The sequence below is a fragment of the Lynx rufus genome, unplaced genomic scaffold, assembly GCF_022079265.1.
Source record: "Lynx rufus isolate CCGP_SWC_20201006 ecotype Redwood Valley unplaced genomic scaffold, mLynRuf1.p SCAF_6, whole genome shotgun sequence".
Lineage (NCBI taxonomy): Eukaryota > Metazoa > Chordata > Mammalia > Carnivora > Felidae > Lynx > Lynx rufus.
Window position 1 is genome coordinate 47,036,681 of NW_025814878.1, and position 21,815 is coordinate 47,058,495.

The 21,815-nt window shown below is 40.3% G+C and overlaps 1 protein-coding gene across 3 annotated transcripts in view; it reads right to left on the reverse strand.

Moving 5' to 3' along the window:
- The window catches only part of FIG4 (FIG4 phosphoinositide 5-phosphatase), a 134,124-nt gene that overhangs the window by 9,864 nt on the left and 102,445 nt on the right, over positions 1-21,815 (reverse strand). The window contains exon 23 of one of the 3 annotated variants that reach the window (XM_047101315.1): positions 10,098-11,508. The exons of the other annotated variants lie outside the window; for them this stretch is intronic. Coding sequence (XP_046957271.1) covers positions 11,502-11,508 — 7 coding nt within the window. The 3' untranslated portion in view covers positions 10,098-11,501. Of the gene's footprint in view, positions 1-10,097; positions 11,509-21,815 lie in introns of those variants that run through there. 3 annotated transcript variants of the gene reach the window in all.

Below are 21,815 nucleotides of genomic sequence, written 5' to 3' on the forward strand. Positions count from 1 at the left end.
TCTAGTGGGGTATAAAGCTATCAAAGTTGCTCAAAAAACACTGGTGAGGCAGAAGGGGTGGGTCCTTATTCTTCTTTAGAGGTGAGAAAACAGTGACTCAGAGAGATTAACAAAGTTACTACATAGGCTGAAATCAAGAGGAACGTGTCAATCTTCAAATCACCTCTAATAAAACAAAAAGCAAAACAGACCCCTGTATTCTGGGATCCAAGAAAGCAGGCACTGCCTATACTCACTTTGAATACCTGTCATGCCAAGTTCAACATGGGAAATATAGGTAAGCACTCACATTATCTGCTGCCTTGCCCCTCCAGGACATTTTCACATGTCTTTGGGTAGATAGAATAAAGGTGACAGGCTTCAGGGGCAAGTGCTTACCCATGTACTGGGAAATTAAACCATGTTATTAGCTGCTGGTGACATTCTAATCATTATTCAAGGTAAAGAAAACTTAATTTCCTTTTTATTCCTACTAAAAGACAGCAAGTCTATATTAACACACAAAATGCTATGACTCTAACACATGATCCCTAACAAAGTCCAATCATTTCAGCCTATGCCATTGACAGCTAATGAACATGACACAGAATAGTGAACAAATCTGATTTCTTTATGTACAAACATTTCCAAATCCTTTTAATAGCTGCTATTATGACAAGATGATTGGACTGTCCTTTAGCAGAAACACTGAAAGGGAGGTTAGAAATCTCACAGGCAGGTTAAAATTCCTTCAAGAGAAGATGACAATAATGCCAGTCTCTAAACAACCCACCATAGAAGAAGCAACAGGGGCGATGAGAAGGAAGTGAAGAATATAATCTGTGATGGCGGAACATAGAATGTATCCACCTCACAAACCAGAGATGCCGGCTGCTGTCTGTAAATGAGGCCCTTCAAAGGCTCAGCAATAAGGAACCTCAACTCCACAGAGCAGACTAAGGTTGTGATTGGAGAGAAGGAGGTGGCATTTTGGTAATGGAGAGAGCACGAGGACAGTAAAACTGTTATTGTGTGTTTCCCGGACACTCATCTGCCTTCAATCTGTCAGGGAGCCATGACAATGACAGGCCAACCAGAAGGGCACTGCAGTGTCACAAAAGTGAAGGATATTATGCCTAAGCTTAGGCAACCACAACACAGAACAATTATAGAACACAATGACCTTAATGTATCTCAAGGAAGTTATGCATGTGTAATGTCTAAGGCTGCTAAACCCTGTGTTTTGAAGACTCATTTGTCATTTCTCATCAGATTGCTAGATGAAAAAATAGCAAATGTATGTTTACACACAGACACGCTACATATATAGATAAAATACTTATATACAATATATATTTATGCTTATATACACTAACTAAACTATTATATATATAATATATAATATATAATATATAATATATATATATATATATATATATATATATATATATATATATATATTCTTTAAACATAATGCCGAGGAAAGGGCAATTCATACATTTCGGCCCTCCCCGTAAAATGACATACAGTAAAACCTTGGTTTGTGAGCATAATTCATTCTGGAAACATGCTTGTAATCCAAAGCACTTGGATATCAAAGTGAATGTCAAGAACCACTGGCTCAGTTGTGATCGTGTTACGTTCAGTGTCATGTACTACTCGTATTGCAAGACACCACTCGTTTAGAAATGTATTAGAAATATTTGCTCATCTTGTGCGACACTCGCAGAGCGAGTTACTCGCCATCCAAAGTTTTGTACTTCAAATGAGTCCATGTGAACTCATTTTTACCTGTCCATTTAGTGGACATTTACAATGTGTAGATACTGGAACAAAAGTATGGCTGATGAGTGGTTGGGGCAATGGAGCCAATAAATCTAGACAACGTATCGAAACACTACTTCTTAGATACAGCTGGAACATCTTGCTCTTAAAGTGTGACTTTTTACACTGTTATATATAAAGAAATCAATGTAATACACATAAAGGCCTTAGAGGCTGTTTACAAGCTTGTCAGGGTAAAGTTTTTGGTTACATTATATCACTGCCATATATTAAAGTCAATTAAATATAAAAAAATAACAATGTTTCCCTAATATTTACCATGGACAAACTACTGTGCTTCAGAATTATCAATGCATTTCACCTTTTTATTGTAAAATAAAACACAGATACAGGAAACTGCACAAAACAAACACACAGCAATATTGTAAGGTGAACACCACCAGGTCAAGGAACAGAAATTCCAGCAGCTGGGCTCCTTCCATGTGCCCCATTCCTATCACAACCATAGCAGCCATTGCCCTGACTTCTATACTAATCACTTCTTTCCACTTTTAAAAACGACTTTTTCATTCACATGGGCAGCCTTAGGCTATAGTTTAATCTTGCCTGTTTTCAAAAGTGGGATATGATTTTTAAACTACAGATTCTCTTTCTTTTCCTAACAATTAATTAGCTGAAGGATCCAGGTTGTGCTTTCTCTCCGCCTGGATTTTGCTGACTGCATATTCATAATGCAGTTCAAAATGTTCCTCTGTCCTTTGTATTTCCTGCAAGTCAGCAACTGCATCTAGAAGCTTGGTGAGAATCTGCTTTGGCAAGACTATAGGAGGTGGGTGAGTTGTTTCATCAGGAGGCCCAGAGTGTCTAGTTGTTTATCGTTTTTCATGTTAACAGCCAATAATGCTAAATGCTTACATCTGTTAATTCACTGGAGATTGCCGATGCTAATTATCCTATTTCTTTTTCATTTAACACTGTTTTTTTTTTTTAAAGGATGCTTTCCCTCACCTCTTATTTTGTTATCCAGTGGTACCATTCATAAGATTCAGAGTGTCACATGCTTCTTTCCCTTTATTTTCTAGTTTTCCAGATAATGATGGTTCCCTATAATCCTTCCAAAGTGACCAGAATTAAAAAAAAAAAATTATAAACTCATGAGTTTAAACATATTTGATGAGTTCCATTCCACTGCAATTATTATTATTATTGAAGTTCAAATGATCCTATCTTTATCCAGTGGGAGCCTCTTCAAGTTCACTCCTGAGTCCTCTTGATATGACCCCAGTAATCTTTAATAGCTTTCTTGCTATCTGGATTGACAAACATGTTCCAGATTCCTTTTGTACACTGACCTGGAATCAGCTACTTCTCCCAGAGCCCTGGTTCCTGTTAGTGATGAACTGGTATTTCAAGACCACAAAGTGGGCACTAGAGGTTCTTCTTGTTACTGGAACATTGTATGTGTACATACAGCAAGTTCTTACTTGTTGATAACACTTCGTCTCTGCTTTTATACTTAAGAGATTTCAAAATAATATTCTCAGTTCACATTTTTTTCCTTGAGAATCCTAAATATATTACTCCATTTTTTTGACATAAAGTGTTGCATCTAAAAAGTATGAGGATAATCTAATTTTCTTTCCCTTAGAAGTCTTCCCTTTTATTTAGATGTCTAAAGGTTTTTTTTCCCCCCTTTAAAGTCTAGTTTAAAATCAAAACCACACTCAGATACCACCTCACGCCAGTCAGAGTGGCCAAAATGAACAAATCAGGAGACTATAGATGCTGGAGAGGATGTGGAGAAACGGGAACCCTCTTGCACTGTTGGTGGGAATGCAAACTGGTGCAGCTGCTCTGGAAAACAGTGTGGAGGTTCCTCAAAAAATTAAAAGTAGATCTACCCTATGACCCAGCAATAGCACTGCTAGGAATTTACCCAAGGTATATAGGACTGCTGATGCATAGGGGCACTTGTACCCCAATATTTATAGCAGCACTTTCAACAATAGCCAAATTATGGAAAGAGCCTACATATCCATCAACTGACGAATGGATAAAGAAATTGTGGTTTATATACACAATGGAATACTACGTGACAATGAGAAAGAATGAAATATGGCCCTTTGGAGCAACGTGGATGGAACTGGAGAGTGTTATGCTAAGTGAAATAAGCCATACTTAGAAAGACAGATACCGTATGTTTTCACTCTTATGTGGATCCTGAGAAACTTAACAGAAACCCATGGGGGAGGGGAAGAAAAAAAAAAGACGTTAGAGAGGGAGGGAGCCAAAGTAAAGAGACTCTTAAAAACTGAGAACAAACTGAGGGTTGATGGGGGGTGGGAGGGAGGGGAGGGTGGGTGATGGGTATTAAGGAGGGCACCTGTTGGGATGAGCACTGGGTGTTGTATGGAAACTAATTTGACAATAAATTTCATACTTAAAAAAAATAAAGTCTAGTTTAACTTACTATATTGTATCATTCTGGGTTACTATTCTCATGTATATGGTGTGCTCTCTCAATATATAGTTTTAAGTAGTTATTTATTTCAGAAGGTTTTTTTCTTTTTTGCCATTACAGTTTTAGTATTTTTTTTTCTCCTCTCTTGCTTTATTTTTCTTCTTCAGGACTCCTATTATCCATGTTAAACCTTTGCCTGTTGCCAGTATAGACACTTTCTCTTAAATCTTTGTTTCTTCATTTCTTTTTTAAAAATTTTTTTAATGTTTATTCATTTTTTAGAGAGAGAGAGACAGAGTACAAGTGGGAGAGGGTCAGAGAGAGAGGGAGACACAGAATCCCAAGCAGGTTCCAGGCTCTGAGCTGTCAGCACAGATCCCGACATGGGGCTTGAACTCACGAATCACGAGATCATGACCTGAGCTAAAGACACTTAACTGACTGAGCCACCCAGGCGCCCCTGTTTTTCTTCATTTCTTTTGAGTTTTTAAGTTTTGTATTTTAAGCTCATTTTGAAATAGCAGGCTTCAGTTTTAATCTCTTTTCCTGACATCTTCCTGCAAGGTCTGCAGGGAAACATCCCTGCTCTGTGTTCTTCTGTTCTCCCCGTAACTTCATATGGGATTGGATCTTGATACCTTTCTGATACTCATTATACAAAATTCATTTTCCTGAACCTTTAGAAGGTGTGGTTCAAGAGAGGTTGACTGACTTGACCGAACTTCTTTGGTTGTCTTTGTGAGGGATTTAAAACCGCGGCAGACTGCTTTCTGAGATCTCCTGCACCTCTGTCCTTTCTCTCCTCCTCTCTTCCCTTCATGTCTGTCATGGTCCTGCTCAATTTTGCGTCCATGGAGAGTCAGATGGGTCCCCTGCCCTGGAAGGGACCTTTGGCTGTTTGGTTTCAAGGGTTTATGTAGCCCAGACTGCCCCAGCTCCCTTCAGAACCCACCCAGAAGCCCCTGCACTCAGCTAGTACTGAACTGGGTAAAACATCGCGCTCTCAGCGGCTGTGCTCAAACGGGCCTGCAGTCATCTCCAGTGCATTCCTGTTGGCTATTCCGGTGTGTCAGATACCCTGCTGTTCCCTCCCCACTTCTTCCTCTTGTACAAATGCTGACACAATGCAGGTCTGGTGGCTGTTGGTGGGTTACCTCCACCACCTGCTTATTAGACTTAGGGATTTCTGGAGACACCTTATCACATAGTTTTGAGGTAAATGCGTATGGGTATTTGGTCTTGCTACCTAGTTGTTCTGTTTTCTGTGAGGATTCGGAGAGTTTAAAACTATGTTGTTGCTGTCTTCTTCCTGGAACCAACTTGGCATAGTTATCTTAAAAAGAATATTTTTCATCTATCCCTGAGGCTGATCCCTAAATCTGGTATGTCCTTGCCTGCGTGGCCATCCTGTCCTTGCTGCTGAAGTGGACACTGACACGACACCTAGGGCTGTGCTCTGGGGGAAAGTCTACTCCTGCTCGATGCCCGCATCTACTCCATCAAGACGCGGTCTCCTCCGAGACAGCTGTATGCTGCAGACGTCCAGATGTGGAGAGTATTCAGCAACGCAGAGACTCGGGGGGAGTCGGCAGAAGGTGGCGGAACCCTTAATCTTGTGGTTCATTTGCAGCTGGCTCCCTAGGCGGTGCCTATATAGCAGCAGTAGTTCCAGCAGAGTTAGGACAATCAAAAACCACCGCCTATCAGCTACACTTCCATTGCAGTGGATGGGAGACGGCTAGTATCCCAGCTGGATTTGGGTCATGGGGCTTAACGGGCAAGGCATTCCTTCCAGAGGGCTGCCCAAGGACCTCACTCTGCTTCCTGAGCCGGGCGCCTTCACCATTCTTGCCTGATGGGAGTGATGACTGCTAATGCGAAAATGACATTTCCTATGCTCTCCCTTTCTAAATGAGGGTTTTTTATTTTCCTTTGCAAGCACTGTATATTGGGACAGACAGGTAGTCTTTTTGTTTACAGGTCAGTAGATTACAGAAGCCTTATCTGGACCTGATGAAGACAGCTGCACAAAACCCAGAGATCCTGGGCTTTGAATGAGATGCAGTAACTTGTGGGGGAGGGAGTGGGTTCTGCTGATAGCAGAGGAGTATGCATGGATCCACGGGTGGCTACAGGGACAGACTGTGGCAGATAACAGCATTTAGATTCCCCGGTATCTACCTGAAACCCCTTTCTAGTGTGCAGGGGCTGAAAAGCAGGGGGAAAAATCCCATAGTCCCTTGCAGTTCAGGTTCAAAATGTGATTTAGGTTCTACCCACCACCTTGTACTCACAGGAGGCTTTGATTTAGAATGAGGCCATATGGAAGGAAACAAGACATAGGGTATCGGTTCTGCAGACTGGCCACAGCAGTGATGGCTTCCTAATTAGAGCTGAAGAGGCTGGTTTTGCACCCAGCAGCTACTTGGGATAGTTTCCCGATCAAGGCAAATGTGGAAGCCATTCTGAGGGTTTGCCATATGGTCTGGGGAGTTGTTCCTAAAAGCTGTGTCTAGAGTTTTCTTCTTCAGCCCTCCAGTGATTCTGAAAGTCACTTAAAATCCTATAATGAATCACTCTGTGTTTAATCTACCTAAAATGGATCATGTTTTCTGCACCTGAACTCTGACCAACATAGCCAGCCAATGAGCAAAGCACATGCGGCTCTGCTCTCTCTCGCTTTACCAAGGGGCGGGCAGCCAGGCTTCCCAGGTGACCCCTATTCCTGGAAGGGCCTAGCAGGAAGGGGATGCTTCCAGCAGTTGGACATAGTTGGGCATGTGTGTTTGCCACCAGAGGAGACAGAAGCGACAGTCTACCACAAGCACATATGCGAGTGGCAATGGTGGTCCTTTTCATGTTTCGGCCACAGCCATCGATATTCTTATTGGCCGAGGTCTGGCAGAACGACACTATACATTCTCTCTGAGAACTATAAAACAAAAATGTCATTTGTGTTTTTCAAAGAACTTTTGGGTTTAGAGAAATGAAGCAGGATGATTTTCAGACCTAACATAGGTAAGATGCTTCCAATTTAGGATGCAATTTATAAACTGCATGGCTTCCCTCCTGTTTGTAGGGCATATTATCTATCTTAGTATAAAAAGAAGTGCAGTTTTTCTCTGTTTCAGACATCGGAAGAGCGGCTGGCGGTATTTGACTGCATTGTTTTTGCAGGCTACAACTTGAACGTTTCAGTTGTATAATGAAAGGACACTTGGCTTTGAGCCACAGGCAACAGGGACTGGTTATCCTGCACAGCACTAAGGCTGTTGTGCTAACAAGGGACAGGTCGCGCATTAAGAACATAACAGCTGTTCTCAAAGGGCAAAGAGTGTAGCTGCACCTCCCAGAGTCATCCTTTCCCTTGTGCGGCCTGTGTAGACTCTGGAGCAGCTAGTCATCTATCTGACCTTACACAGTGACCTCTGAGAGCAATCTGTCCCTTCTGTCCTCAAGTTTCCTAGAAGAGCAGCAGCAGTGGCCGGTCCCTCCTGGAAACTCAGACCAATGGGTTACAGTAATGGTCGTGTGTCTTTTCTCCCTCATAGAGGTGCTGACACCCAACTTCTATTCTTCACGCCCACTCAGATATTTTTACCTTTTCTGTTTACAAAATGCTATCAATGAGTTTGCTATGTCATATCGTTACACCTCTTTTATCCTGCATCTTTTCTCTAATAAACCTTTTTTTTTAGAGCTTATTTATTTTGAGAGAGAGAGAGAGAGAGAGAGAGAGAGAGAGAGAGAGAGAGCGCACTCATGCTGGTGAGCAGGGAAGGGGCAGAAAGAGGAAGAGAGAATCCCAAGCAGGCTCCATGTTGTCAGCGCAGAGCCCAATGCAGGGCTCAACCCCACGGAACGTGAGAATATGACCTGAGCCAAAATCAAGAGTTAGATGCTCAACAAACTAAGCCACCAAGACATTCCTCTAATAAAATTTTAATTTTAGAACCTCTTCAAATTTGTACAATGATTGTGCAGAATACAAAGAGTTCCAACATAGCCACACCCAGTTTCCCCTACTATTAACATCTTCCATTAGTATGGTACATCTATTGCAATTAATGAACTGATCTTGACACATTATTATTAACTAAAAGTCCATACTTAGTTTCTACTTGATGTCTTTTTTCTATTCTAGGGTCCCTTTCAAGATACATTACATTTAGGTGTCATGTTACCTTAGGTTCTTCGCGGCAGTGACAGTTGATTTTCCTTGTCTTTGATGACCTTAATAGTTTTTAATTTTTTAAGTTTATTTATTTTGAGAGAGATAAAGAGAGAGAGGGAGGGGCAGAGGGAGAGGGAGAGAATCCTAAGCAGGGTCCGTGCTATCAGCACAGAGGTGGGGTTTGATCTCACAAATCCTGAGATCATGACCTGAACCAAAGTCAAGAGTTGGACACTTAACCTGAGACACCCAGGCACCCCAGACCTTGATAGTTTTGAAGAATACTTAACCTACATCTTTTCAGAGTTGTTTTGGAAGGAGGTATCAGTAGGATCATGAGTCTTCAAAAGAAAACCTAACAGTCCTGAGTTTTTAGAAAGACTCAGGCTTATGGCTTCATCTCTGTCAATATTCATCTGTGACAGAGTGTTGGGTGCACCTGCCCAGTGGATATTTAGACAGTTCCTGAGAGAACTCCTCTGGAGCAGGGGCTCCCCAACCTGGCTGATCACTACATTCAAATGGAGAACTTTACATAAAGTATAGATTTTCAGGCCATAGCCCAGTTGTACAGACTCAGAATCTACCAACGGGGTCTTAAATTCTGAAATTTTTATCTTTTAAAAAATAATAATAGTGCTAATTATGTTTTTAATATACAAAATTATAAAGCATGGCCCATAGTCTGTTAGTATTATTAATATAAATAGAAGTATGTATGTAGAAAATTTAAAGAGTAACTAAAAGTCCAATGCCTCCCTATAGTCATTTAACCATTTTCTAGGGACATTTTGGTTGCTCCATGTTTTTATTGTTGTCTTTTGTTTTCTTGGGGATTTGTATTTCAACAAGTTTCCCAAGATATTCTGGTGTCATCAGAAATTTAGAACCCACTACTACAGAAGAAATTCACAATTCAGCTGTGGGAGAACAGAATGGCCCTTTCAGCTGACATCTTTTATAAAATCATAAAGCCCCGCTCTTCCCCTTCCTCCCCTGTTGAACAAGTCAGCCTTAAAGCCATTAGAGGGGGCAGAGCAAGAAGAGGCAGTCTGTAACAGCCTGGGGGGTGTCTGAACCCATGCGGCATAAAGAGGGCACCCACACTGGGAGGGACAGCTTGGAGAGGGTAATCAGAGCCCAAGCAGGGTAAGTCCCTACAGAGGACAGACAGAGGGGAGTTAAGGCCTGAGTGGGTGAGGAGGGCATCCATGTGCAGGGGCAGCCTGAGGTAGTATGTCAGGGCCTGGGCAGGGAGAGGCAGGTGTGGGTATCCACGTGGAGGGGTGGCCTGGGGCCCAAGGGGATGAGGAGGGTATTCATGAAGGTGGGTGCCTCTGCGATGGAAGTCAGAGCCTGAATGGAGGGCGTCCATGTGGGGAGAGGGGTGCAATGCAATGGTGATGGAAGGCTGATATCAGGGGATTAATCAAATAAATAAATATAATAAAGGTAACAAAAGCCAAGTTTCTCACTACTGAAGAAAGAAGTCACTAACATGGAAAGGGAGAAGAAAGATAGAAACCCTGGATACCCTACAATTAGAGATACCAGTATGAACTTACAGATTTAAATATATGTATATTTAAATTTACTATATTTACAAATATATGCATTTGGATTAAGTAATACATAAAAACATATGTACTATATGCTTATATATGCACATATGTATATTTGTGCAGTCTGTATTTATACATATACGTCTATACATATTTACATAGATACATAGGTAAATGTGTGCATGTCTTTTGAGTGGGCCTGGGAGCAGCAACACCCCCACCAGCAACAGACACACCTAGTGCCCAGACCTTGGCTTTAATACCATTTTCCACTAAAAAGAACCAGGGATCCTTGGAGAAATGACTGCTTTCAGGGCTGGGGCAGGCAAAGAACATGATGAGCTTAGAACATTTTGTGCCAAAAATCAAGGGAAGTGTTCAAAGAATGATGAGGACATGTCAAAAGAACACAGGAGCCAGGTTGAAGGGGCTCAGGTGAGATTTGGGACAACTTGAGCATCAAAATAAATAATGAGTGTAACAGATTATTCCCCAATGAATAAACTAGGAAGCTGCAATCTCACACTGAGAGAAATAACCGAAAAAGTTGTATTGTAAGTTTGATAAAGAATGGGAAGTGTACATAGTTTGAAAGTATCTTCCACAAAATATTCATCAATTAAAAGGAAAAAGAGCAACTTCACAGGGGAGAAGTCCAAAAGATACCTCTTTTAACCAAGGGATGGAAATAAAGATCATCAGTAATGGGACAAATTGAAATTGTGTGCCATCTGTTAGGATGCAATGGAAAGAACCCACCATCACTTCTGTGATCTTCCTGTGTATATTCATTTTGTACCTTAAGCCAACAAACATGTACTATGTCACAGTTTCTGGGGGTCAGGGATCTGGGAGTGGCTTAATTAGGGGATTCTGGCTTAAGGTGTTGAACACGATTGAAGTGAAGTAGTCATCCAAGATGACAGTCAACCCAAGGTTTAACTAGGGCTGGAGAATCCACTTCCAAGCTCATTCAACATTGTTGGCAGTCCTCAGTTTCTCAATGGCTGTTGGCTAGGTGCTTCAGTTGACATGCTGGCCTATCCATAGAACTGCTCATGACATGGAAGCTGGCTTCCCACAGAGCAAGTGATGCAACAGGATCACTTCATAATTTAATCACTTCTACTATATGCTCTGGGTCACAAAGATCAACTGTGGTATCACGTGGGAGGAGACTGCATGAGGGTGGGAATAACAGGAGGTGGGGCCCAATTTGAAGACTGGCTACCACACTGCTGAAGGCTCATAATCTGAAGATCATCATGACAGACCCAAATCCATGGGCAAGGAGATGAAAATCAAGGAAGAATAGGGAACTGTTCCAAAGCAGGAGAGATTAAAGTGACAGCTAAATACAACGGGCGGCACTGAACTAGACCCTTTTGTGATTAAGGGCATTATTGGGACAAATGGCAAAAACCTGAATGAGGTTAGAGGATTCGTTGGTAGCAATGCACTGATGTTGATTTCCTGATTTTACTAGATTGCATTGTGATTTTGTTGGAGAATGTTCTTCTTATTTCCAGGAAATACCCACTCAAATGCTAGAGAGAGAGAGAGAGAGAGAGAGAGAGAGAACATCAGGTCTGAAACTTACTTTCAAATGGTTTGGGGAGAGAGGATGTTCTTCTGTAATTGCAACTTTTAGGTAAGTTTGAGGTTGTTTCCACATTAAAAATGTACATGAATTATAAAAACCGATGACAGAAATTCAAGTGTCTAAGGGAGAAAATGCTAATTCTGCTGTAGGTAGAATTATATAATGGTGCTGCTTTTGTAGGTCAAAAATGTGTGAATGCTGGTAATTTCATATGGTTCAACCTAACACAAGAATATCACAATAAACTAATCAATATCAAAGATAATGAAATTATGCATTTCCATAATTCAATTATGGAAATTCAATAATTCAATTTCATAAAACAATTCACAGCGTCCTTTCGAGGATCTCTCTTCTGCAACAGCCCACTCCTTGTCTAGCATCCCTAGCATCTGCCTCTCTGTTGATGCCCTTCCCTCAGCACAAAGAAGTTGCTGGAAAAACCCGACCTTAGAAACAGTCCCTTGATTTCCTATTTACCTCCGGATACGTTCCTATTCTTTGCACTCTTTTCCAGCATTTTCTGAAAGAATGGGTTCTATTCCCCGTGTCCTCTTACTCCCCATTTTCCCCTCAACTCACTCTAAATGGGTTTATAAAGCTGCCACCCATAAACAGTTGCTCATCAAAGCCATCAGGTACTTTCCTGCTGACTTCTCGGTCTTCAACACTACTGCCCACTCTTTCCTTCTTGAGATATTTTCTTCTCTTGGCTTCTGTGAAACCACATTTCTCTGGAGTTTCCTTTTCTCCTCTTTGCTTGCATCCTTGCCCCCTACGATTCATCCCCCAGGAAGTATGCACAGTCATCTTCTACAGACGTGAACCAGAGCATGCCATTCAACCGAAAGCCCTGCAGGGGCTTCCCACTGGACAGGGTAACGCTAAGCTCCTGGGGGAGGTCCTGTGAGATCTGGCCCCTACCCAGGCCCACTCCACCCACACGCGTCCCTCTGGGCCTCTCACTCAGCCTTCTGCTCGCTTCTCAAACCTGCCAAGCTTGTTCCCATCCTCCTCTTCCAGGCAGGTCTCTGCTTCAAACGCTCTTCCCCAGTCATCTCAGGGTAGACGCCTCCTCTGCGTTCTGTCTTAGCTCACATGGTAACTTCTCAGAGACTTTGCCTCAAAACCTAATTTAAAACAGATTCCCACCCTTACCTGCCCCAATCCTTCTCTCCCATCACCCTGGTGTGTGTTCCTCAGAGCACATATCTTAATAGGAAACGGTCTTCTTTATTCTCGTATTAGTTCAGCGCTTGTCTGCCTCCCCTAGAACACAAGTGCCCCGAGTGTCTTGTCAGTCTTGTTCTTTACTGTGTCTCCAGTGTCTAGAACAGTGCCTGACACATGGTAGATGCTTCATAAATACTCGGTGAGTAAATGAATCCCCTGCTTTCTGTTTCAAACTGCTAACAATTTCAAGCCATCAGATGTCTCACGGCTATGATAAACAATCACAGAATTTAAGAGATGACCTTCCTTCCAAATCATCGTGTCCACACTCAGATCAAATGAAGAACCTCTTCACAACACTGCTGACAGAGGGTATATCCAGCCTCTGCTTGGGTACTCTCAGTAATGGGAGAACTCACGACTTTCCATAATGGAATGTTTACATGTCATTGCTGACAGCAGTATGTGTTGGAAGGATTTTCTCTTCAGTGACCCTAAATCTTCCTCCCTCTCTGTTCCACTTATATTGGTCCCTAAAGCAACTTAAAAAAGCTCTGCCTCACCTGACAGTGACTCAAATATTACTTGAGGGAGGGACCACATGAGTCCTACTTCTCCTCTCCGAGATAACGCTTTATGTGACATGAAAAATGAACCAACACAGCACCTGAGAAAGGCCTGCAAAATTTGAGCAACTTGGTTTTAAAACAGCAAAACCTTTCTGACATCTTATCTGAAAAATAAAACGTGAGAGTGCCCTTGAGTGTTCAGAGAACACGGCCTCATTTCTCATGACTGTCCTTCTGTTGTCTTAACAGCCTGCTTCTCCGCATCACAGCCTTCCCGGTGCTGAGGGAACCGCAGCAGTCACAGCCAGCCAGGCCCAGGAGCATCTTTTCTGAGACAAAGACCCATCTTGGTCAGAACAGAATTGTGGCTCTATGGTCTCATCTCTGGACAAATTTTACATTTTAAGAAGGTGAGAGAGAACTCTTGTGATGTCACTATTCGTTAATGAGCCTCGTGGCAAGGGCTCTTTGCCAAGGGAATTAAACAATTTATTCTATGAGGGAAAAACCAGTTTGGATCTTACTCCCCTTTGGGCTTTCAGTGTGTATGTAGCGCAGGAGGAAGAACAGATGGTTGTGGTTAAACGGGCAGCATCATAGTGCGTATCTGTACCCTTCCCTGTGACTTTCATAAGGGAGCAAGCACTCTATAAATACTATTGAATGAAAGAGTGAGAGTGAATGAAGAAACCAGTGAACCAGAGGGTCTCAGAACTAGAGCTGTAGTCTGAGCCCTCCTTTTACAGACAAGGAAGTATGGCCATAGGGGAGTCAGAGCCGACGAGTGCCACATGCAGGACCAGACCACAGTGCTCCTGGGTCTTAGGCTCCGAACACTTGCTGAAGATTCATGCTGCCTCTCTTACTGGGCAGCTGTACAAATGAATTTCCAGTTAACTGAATAGGCACACAGGACTTTTTGTTTTGTTTTTAATAACCAAATCACTGTGGATGATTTCCTCATATCTGGGTCCCACAAAATGACTATTTTTAAGCCAGTCACAGTAAGCCCATAATCCTTGGCAGGGACACAGTTAAGGACTGGATGTCACCCCATCCTGGCCATTGAGGCATCAGAAGTCTGCTAAGGAGTCCCGGGACCCCCTGCCTCTAAGGAGGAGACGTAGGGAAGATGTCGCTCTTCTCCCTCTGGCACTATCACGTCTGATGGTGGACCTGCTTGCTGTAGCCATCTTGCTGCCAGTCTGAGGATGAGGCTTCACTGAGGACGGGAGCACAGAGAGATGGAAAGAAACTGGCGCTTCAGGATCTTATGAAGCTCCTCAACCAACAACTCTGGAGCCTGCCCTATCTGCAATCTTTCAGTGAGGTGAAATTATAACTTATCATTTAAACCAGCTGAGTCAGATACATTGTTATTTGGAGCTGAAAGTATCCTAAGAGGTTTGAATCACTTAAAAAAAGTTTTTAAAAATATTTATTTGTTTTTGAGAGTGACAGAGCGTGAGCGGGGAAGGGGCAGACAGACAGGGAGACACAGAATCCGAAACAGGCTCCAGACCCTGAGCTGTCAGCACAGAGCCCGACACGGGGCTCGAACCCAGGAACAGCGAGAGCATGACCTGAACTGAAGTCAGAAGCTTAATCGACTGAGCCACCGAGGTGCCCCGAAGTTCAAATCATTTTTGATAGAAACCTTGAAAATGAAAATATTCGCTTTCTTGATTTCTTAAACGATAAAAAAAAAAAAAAACCCACAGAAAATAAACATTTCTTCAACTAGTCAGGGACATCACTCTGCTGGCGAGGACTGAGCAAGGCCATAATGTAGTAATGCTTTGGTTGCCTCCATGCTGCCTACTAACACAAATGCTCAAATATTCTATGTCATTAAGGTCTCAATCTTTTTAATCGCAGGACCCTTTTACGCTCTTAAAACCATTACCGAGGACCCCAAGAAGCTTTGCTTTATATGGGCTGCATCTACTGATATTTACCATACGAGAAATTAAAACTAAGAAATTAAAAAATATTTATTCATTTAAAAGTAACCACAGTAAACCCAATAAATGTTAGCATAACGTATTTTAATGAAAAATAACTACATTTCCCAAAACGAAAGAAAATTAGTGACAAAAGAAGTAATGTTTGACATGTTCATAATCTCTTCAATGTCTTAATATTAGACAACTGAATTCTCAAATATGCTTCTGGCTGAATCTGTCACGACATGTTGTTTTGATTCAAGTATATGAAGAAACTCTGGCCTCACGGAGATATGTAGTTAGAAAATGAAGGAGTATTTTAATCATTGTTCCAGATAATTACAAATATTTGTCTTTGATTCGACCATAACTTGACAAATTTCTAAAAGGCTAGCTGCAATGGAGATACAACACAGTATCAACATTAACAAAAGTTTGGAAGAAGTTGAGTCCAACCCTCAAGGATGACTCTGAGAGGCTCAGTGGGGGAAGTAACTGCAGAAGTGGTGAAAACAGCAAGAGAACTAACTAGAACTAGAAGTAGAGCCTGAAGATGGGAGTGAATTGCGGCAATCTCATGAGAAAACTTGAGCAGATGAGGAATTGCTTCTATGGAGGAGCAAAGAAAGTGGTTTCCAGAGATGGAATCTACTACTCCTAGTGAAGATGCTGTGAAGATTGCTGAAATGACAACAAAGGACTTAGAAGATGACATAAACTTAGCTGAGAAAGCAGTGGCAGGGTTTGAGAGGTTTGACTCCAATTCTGAAAGAAGTTCTATTGTGGGTAAAATGCTATCAAACAGCATCGCATGCAACAGAGAAATCATTCATCAGAGGAAGAGTCCATAGATGCGGCAAAACTTCATTGTTGTCTTATTTTAAGAAACTGCCCCAGCCACCCCAGCCTTCAGCAACCACCACTCTGAACAGTCAGCAGCCCTCAACATCAAGGTTAAGACCCTCCACCAGCAAAAAGATTATGACTTGCTAAAAGGTTAGTATTTTTTAGCAATAGAGTATTTGTTAAGTGAAGGTCTATACATTGTTTTTTTGACATAATGTTATTACACACTTAATAGACTACACTGTAGTATAAACATAACTTTTATATGCACTGGGAAACAAAAAATTCATTTGAATTACTTCATTGCAATATTTGCTTTACTGCAGTCGTCTGGAACCAAACACATAATATAGCTGTGGTATGCTAGCAATTTTATTTAGAGTTCCCAAAAAGATACCGAAAATTACATTTTGCTCTTTTGCTATCTGCTAAACATTTATTGACTCTTCTGAGATTATCAGAATGTTTTTCCTAGCTCTAGTCTATTGTTAAAAATAAATGTATCTAACATATTAACTGTAGTCAATTTACTTTCCTATTTGCTAACCGAATAATAAAGGAACTATTAATTTAGCAATTCTCTTTTGAGATAAGCCTAAAAGAGTTTTATTTTCAAAGAAATATTACTTTGATGTACAGTGCTGGTTGACTTTAACATTAAGTAATGAATTCCTAACACAATTATACATAGTAAAACAAAATGGTTAAGAAAGTCAAGATCCCTTTTTACTTCTGGAGAGGAAAGGATACATTTTATTCAGGTACTTTGGTGCTTAATTAGTGTTTTGGTGACATCACACATACAGAGTAGAAACCATGACCCTTTACTAATGGATGTAAACCATCTTAGGGTTTTTTTATACGCTAATGGAACGTGGGTTTGAGAGGATTTTTAAAAATGGAAAAATTTTCATTCTTTTCAACTGAGATCAAACTGTTGTAACTTTTTTTTTAATCATAAGACTCTAAGAGTAAGTTAAATATAAAAACAAAGCAAAACTTTTAGAGCTTCATGTATTTGAAAACAACAGACAAATGGAAATTAGGAAATCATGGTTCTATTCTACGCATGTTGATCACGGGATTCTAAGAGCCAGTTACATATGGGGAAGGAATGCTTTTGAAGAATTCTTTTGAAGAGCTGCAGCAATTTGGTAGCAGCAGGGAACTGAAAATCAGGCAAGTATGGATCAAGGTGGTGCCACAGATCATTCCTGACCACTCCCCTTCACAAGGCCAACTGGCAAATACCCATAGACAAGACAGCTCTGTGAAAATCTCAGGACCCAGGGATGAGGCTAAAGCACCCCCTGGAAAAACAAAGATTGAGAAGGATGACCTTACAAAGGTTCAGAGGAGTGGCTACACTCTGACCACACTGCCCCTTCCCAGGACAGCACAATGCCATACCAAGAGGAGTCCCCTGGGAGAGAGCCAAAGCATAAGAGACTCTTAAAAACTGAGAACAAACTGAGGGTTGATGGGGGGTGGGAGGGAGAGGAGGGTAGGTGATGGGTACTGAAGAGGGCATCTTTTTTTTTTTTTAAATTTTTTTTTTTCAACGTTTATTCATTTTTGGGACAGAGAGAGACACAGCATGAACGGGGGAGGGGCAGAGAGAGAGGGAGACACAGAATCGGAAACAGGCTCCAGGCTCCGAGCCATCAGCCCAGAGCCTGACGCGGGGCTCGAACTCCCGGACCGTGAGATCGTGACCTGGCTGAAGTCGGACGCTTAACCGACTGCGCCACCCAGGCGCCCCAAAGAGGGCATCTTTTGAGATGAACACTGAGTGTTGTATGGAAACCAATTTGACAATAAATTTCATATATTAAAAAAAAAAAAAAAGAGGAGTCCCCTGGGCATATGGTTTCTACACTGGGGGGAAAAGAGCCCAAAGTGGACATCCAGCACCCCCAGCGTTGCAGGGCTCTTCCCAGGAGGCCCATTTGGATCTTGCCTCACAGGGATCACAGGAAATCTGCAGGGCTTGACCACTGAGAAGGTAGGCGGGGTTTATAGGAACCAGGGCTCAGTCTTGGCAGACCACATTTCTCTTTGCAGCTGCGCCCCTGCAGAGATCCGAGGTGGTGGCTGTGCTCATCTGCATAGCCGAGCTGATGGCCCTGTCTGGCCAGGGGGCTTAGTGGGCAGTGGAAATAAAAGGATGCTAATTAACATTACAAAAACATATGAATGTGTAATATTCAATGGTAATAGTAAATATGTAATCAAAGTCAGATCCTTTAATACTGTAATGGTACTGTGTAATTCATTTGCAACTCTAGTTTAAAGTTTAAAAAAAAGTATCTAAAAAACATAACTATAACAATTTATTTTTGGACAGACAATATAAAAAGATGTAAACTGTAACACTGGTAACCTAAAATGTAAGAGGAAGATAGGTAAAAGTAGTTTCTGTATGCAATTGAAGTTGTTATTAGTTTAAAATAGGATGTTATAAATATATTTTATGTAAGCCTCATGCTCACCACAAAGGAAAAACTACAGTAGACACACAAAAGAAGTCAAAGCATACTACTACTACAAAAAGCCATCAAATCACAAAAGAAGATAGCAAGAGAGGAAATAAGGAACAAAGAATCAACAAAACAGAAAGCAATGAACAAAATAGCAACAGTAAGTCTTTACCTATCATTAATTACTTTAAACATAACTGTATTAAATTTTCTAATCAAGAGACATAGAGTGGCTAAATGGATAAAACACAAGACCCAACGATATGCTGCCTACAAGAAACTGGATTTGTTTTACGGACACACACAGACTGACAGTGAAGGGATGGAAAAAGACATTTCAAGTAACTGGTAACCAGAAAAAGCAGCAGAGTAGTTATACTTATATCAGACAAAATAGACTTTAAGTTAAAAATTATCAAAAGAGATAAAGAAAGTAATTATATACTGAAAAGGGGGTCAATCCACTGCAAAGATATAAGAATTATAAATATTTATGCACCCAACATCAAAGCACCTAGATATATAAAGCAAATGCTCATAGAACTAAAAAGAGAAATAAACAGCAACACAGTTACTACCCCAGTGTCAACACACAGATTATCTACACAGAGAATCAATAAAGAAATAGCAGATTTGAAAAACACTATAGACCAAATGAACCTAACAGACACATATAGAACATTCCATCCAACGGCGACAGAGTAAGCATTCTTCTCAAGCATATAATAAAACATTTTTAGGATACACCACGAATTAGGCTGTAAAATTAGTCTCAACAAAGTCAAGAAGCCTGAAATTTTATCAAGTATCTTTTTCTTTTTCTTTTTTGTTTCTACCACAATGGAATAAAACTAGAAACATCCATAACAGGAGGAAAAGTGGAAAATTCACAAAGATATGTAAATTAACACACTGCTGAGCAACCAATGGATCAAAGAAGAAATCAGAATGGAAATAAAAATACTACGTTGAGGCAAATAAGATTGGAAACACAACATACCAAAACTTATGGGATGCAGCAAAACCAGTTCTAAGAGGGAAGTTCACAGAGATAAATACATTCATGAAGAAAAAAAGAAAGAGCTCATATAAACAACTAACCTAACACCTCAAGGAGTTATAAAAAGAAGAACAAAATAAGCACAAAACTAGCAGAAGAAAGGAAATAATAAACATTGAAGCAGAAATGAGACAGAGAATAGGAAAATAATAGAAAAGACAGACAAAATCAAGGGCTGATTCTTTGAAAAGATAAACAAAATAGACAAACCTTTAGCTAGACTCACCAAGAAAAAAAGGGAGAGGACTCAAATCAATAAAATTATAAATGAAAGAGGAGATGTTACAACTATTATCACAGAAATACAAAGAATTTTAAGAGACCATTATGAATAACTATATGCCAACAAACTGAACAACCTAGAAGAATTGAATAATTTCCTAGAGACATACAACCAACCAAGACTGAATCATGAAGAAACAGAAAATCTTAAACTACTAATGAGTAAGGAGATTGAATCAGTAACAAAAAACCTGCCCCCAAAGAAAAACCCAGAACCAGATGGTTTTACTGATGAATTCTACTGAAGAATTAAAGCCAATCCTTCACAAACTGTTCCAAAAAAAAAAAAAAAAAAAAATGAAGATCAGGGAACACTCCCAAACTCATTCTATGGGGCCAGCATTACCCAGATATCAAAGACAGATAAGGACACTACAAGAAAAGGAAACTACAGGCCAGTATCCCAATGAATATAGGTGTGAAAATTCTCAAAATACTAGCAAACAGATTCACTGGGACATTAAAAAGATTATACACTATGATCAAGTGGGATTCATCCCAGAGATGCATGCATGGTTCAACATATGCTAATCAATCAACATGATGCACTACATTAATAGAATAATAGATGCAAAAAAAGCATTTGATGAAATTCAGCATCCATTTATGATAAATTCTCAATAAACTGTGTATAGAAGAACATAATAATGGTCATTTATGATAAGTACGTAGCTAACATCAAACTTAATGGTGAAAGGTTGAAAGCTTTCCTTCTAACATCAGAAACAAGATGCCCATTTTCACCACTTCTATTTGACACAGTACTGGAAGTCCTGGACAGAGCAACCAGGCAACAAAAAGAGAGGAAAGGCATTCAAATAGGAAAGGAAGAAGTAGAATTATCTCTTTTTACGGATGACATTATCTTATATATAGAAAATCCTACAAGACTCCACCAAAAAACTGTTGAACTAATAAATCCATTCAGTAAATTTGCAGGATATAACATCAACATACAAAAATCAGTTGCCTTCCTATACACTAAAAACAAATTATCTGAAAAAGAAATGAAGAAAACAATCCTATTTATAATAGCATCAAAACCAGTAAAATACATAGGAATAAATGTAACCAAGAACGTTACATGTAACCAAGAAGAGAATAAACGTAACCAAGAATTGTAGACAATGAAAAGTGTAAAACATTGAAAAAAGAAACTGATGATAAACAAATGGAAAAATATCCCATGTTCATGGACTACAAGAATTAGAGCTGTAAAAAAGTCCAGACTACCCAAAGTAATCTATAGATTTGATAATCCCTATCAAGATTCCAATAGCATTTTTTACGGAAATAGAACAAATAATCCTAAAATTCACATGGAACCACAAAAGACCCAAATAGCCAAAGCAATCCTGAGAAAGAAGGACAAAACTGAAGGCATCACACTTCTTGATTTCAAACTTGTGTACAAAGCCATAGTTATCAAGACAGTATGATGTTGGCATAAGAAGATACAGACCAACAGAATCGTACTGAGAGCCCAGAAATAAACTCATGCATACACAGTCAACTAATATTTGACAATAGAGCCAAGAATACTTGTGAAGAAAGACAGTCTCTTCAATAAATGGTGCTGGGAAAAGTGGATATTTACATGTGAAAGAATGAAATTGGACCCCTATTTTACACTGGACACAAAAAGCAACTCAAAATGGAGTAAAGACTTAATGTAAGATCTGAAACCATAAAACTCCTAGAAAAAAACATAGGAAAAAAATTTCCTTGACACTGGTCTTGGCAATGATTTTATGGATATGACACCAAAAGCCTAAGCAACAAAAGCAAAAATAAACAAGTGGGACTACATCAAACTAAAAAGTTTCTGTACAGCAAAAGAAATGATCAACAAAATGCAAAGGCAACTTATAGAATGGAAGAAAATATTTGCAAAC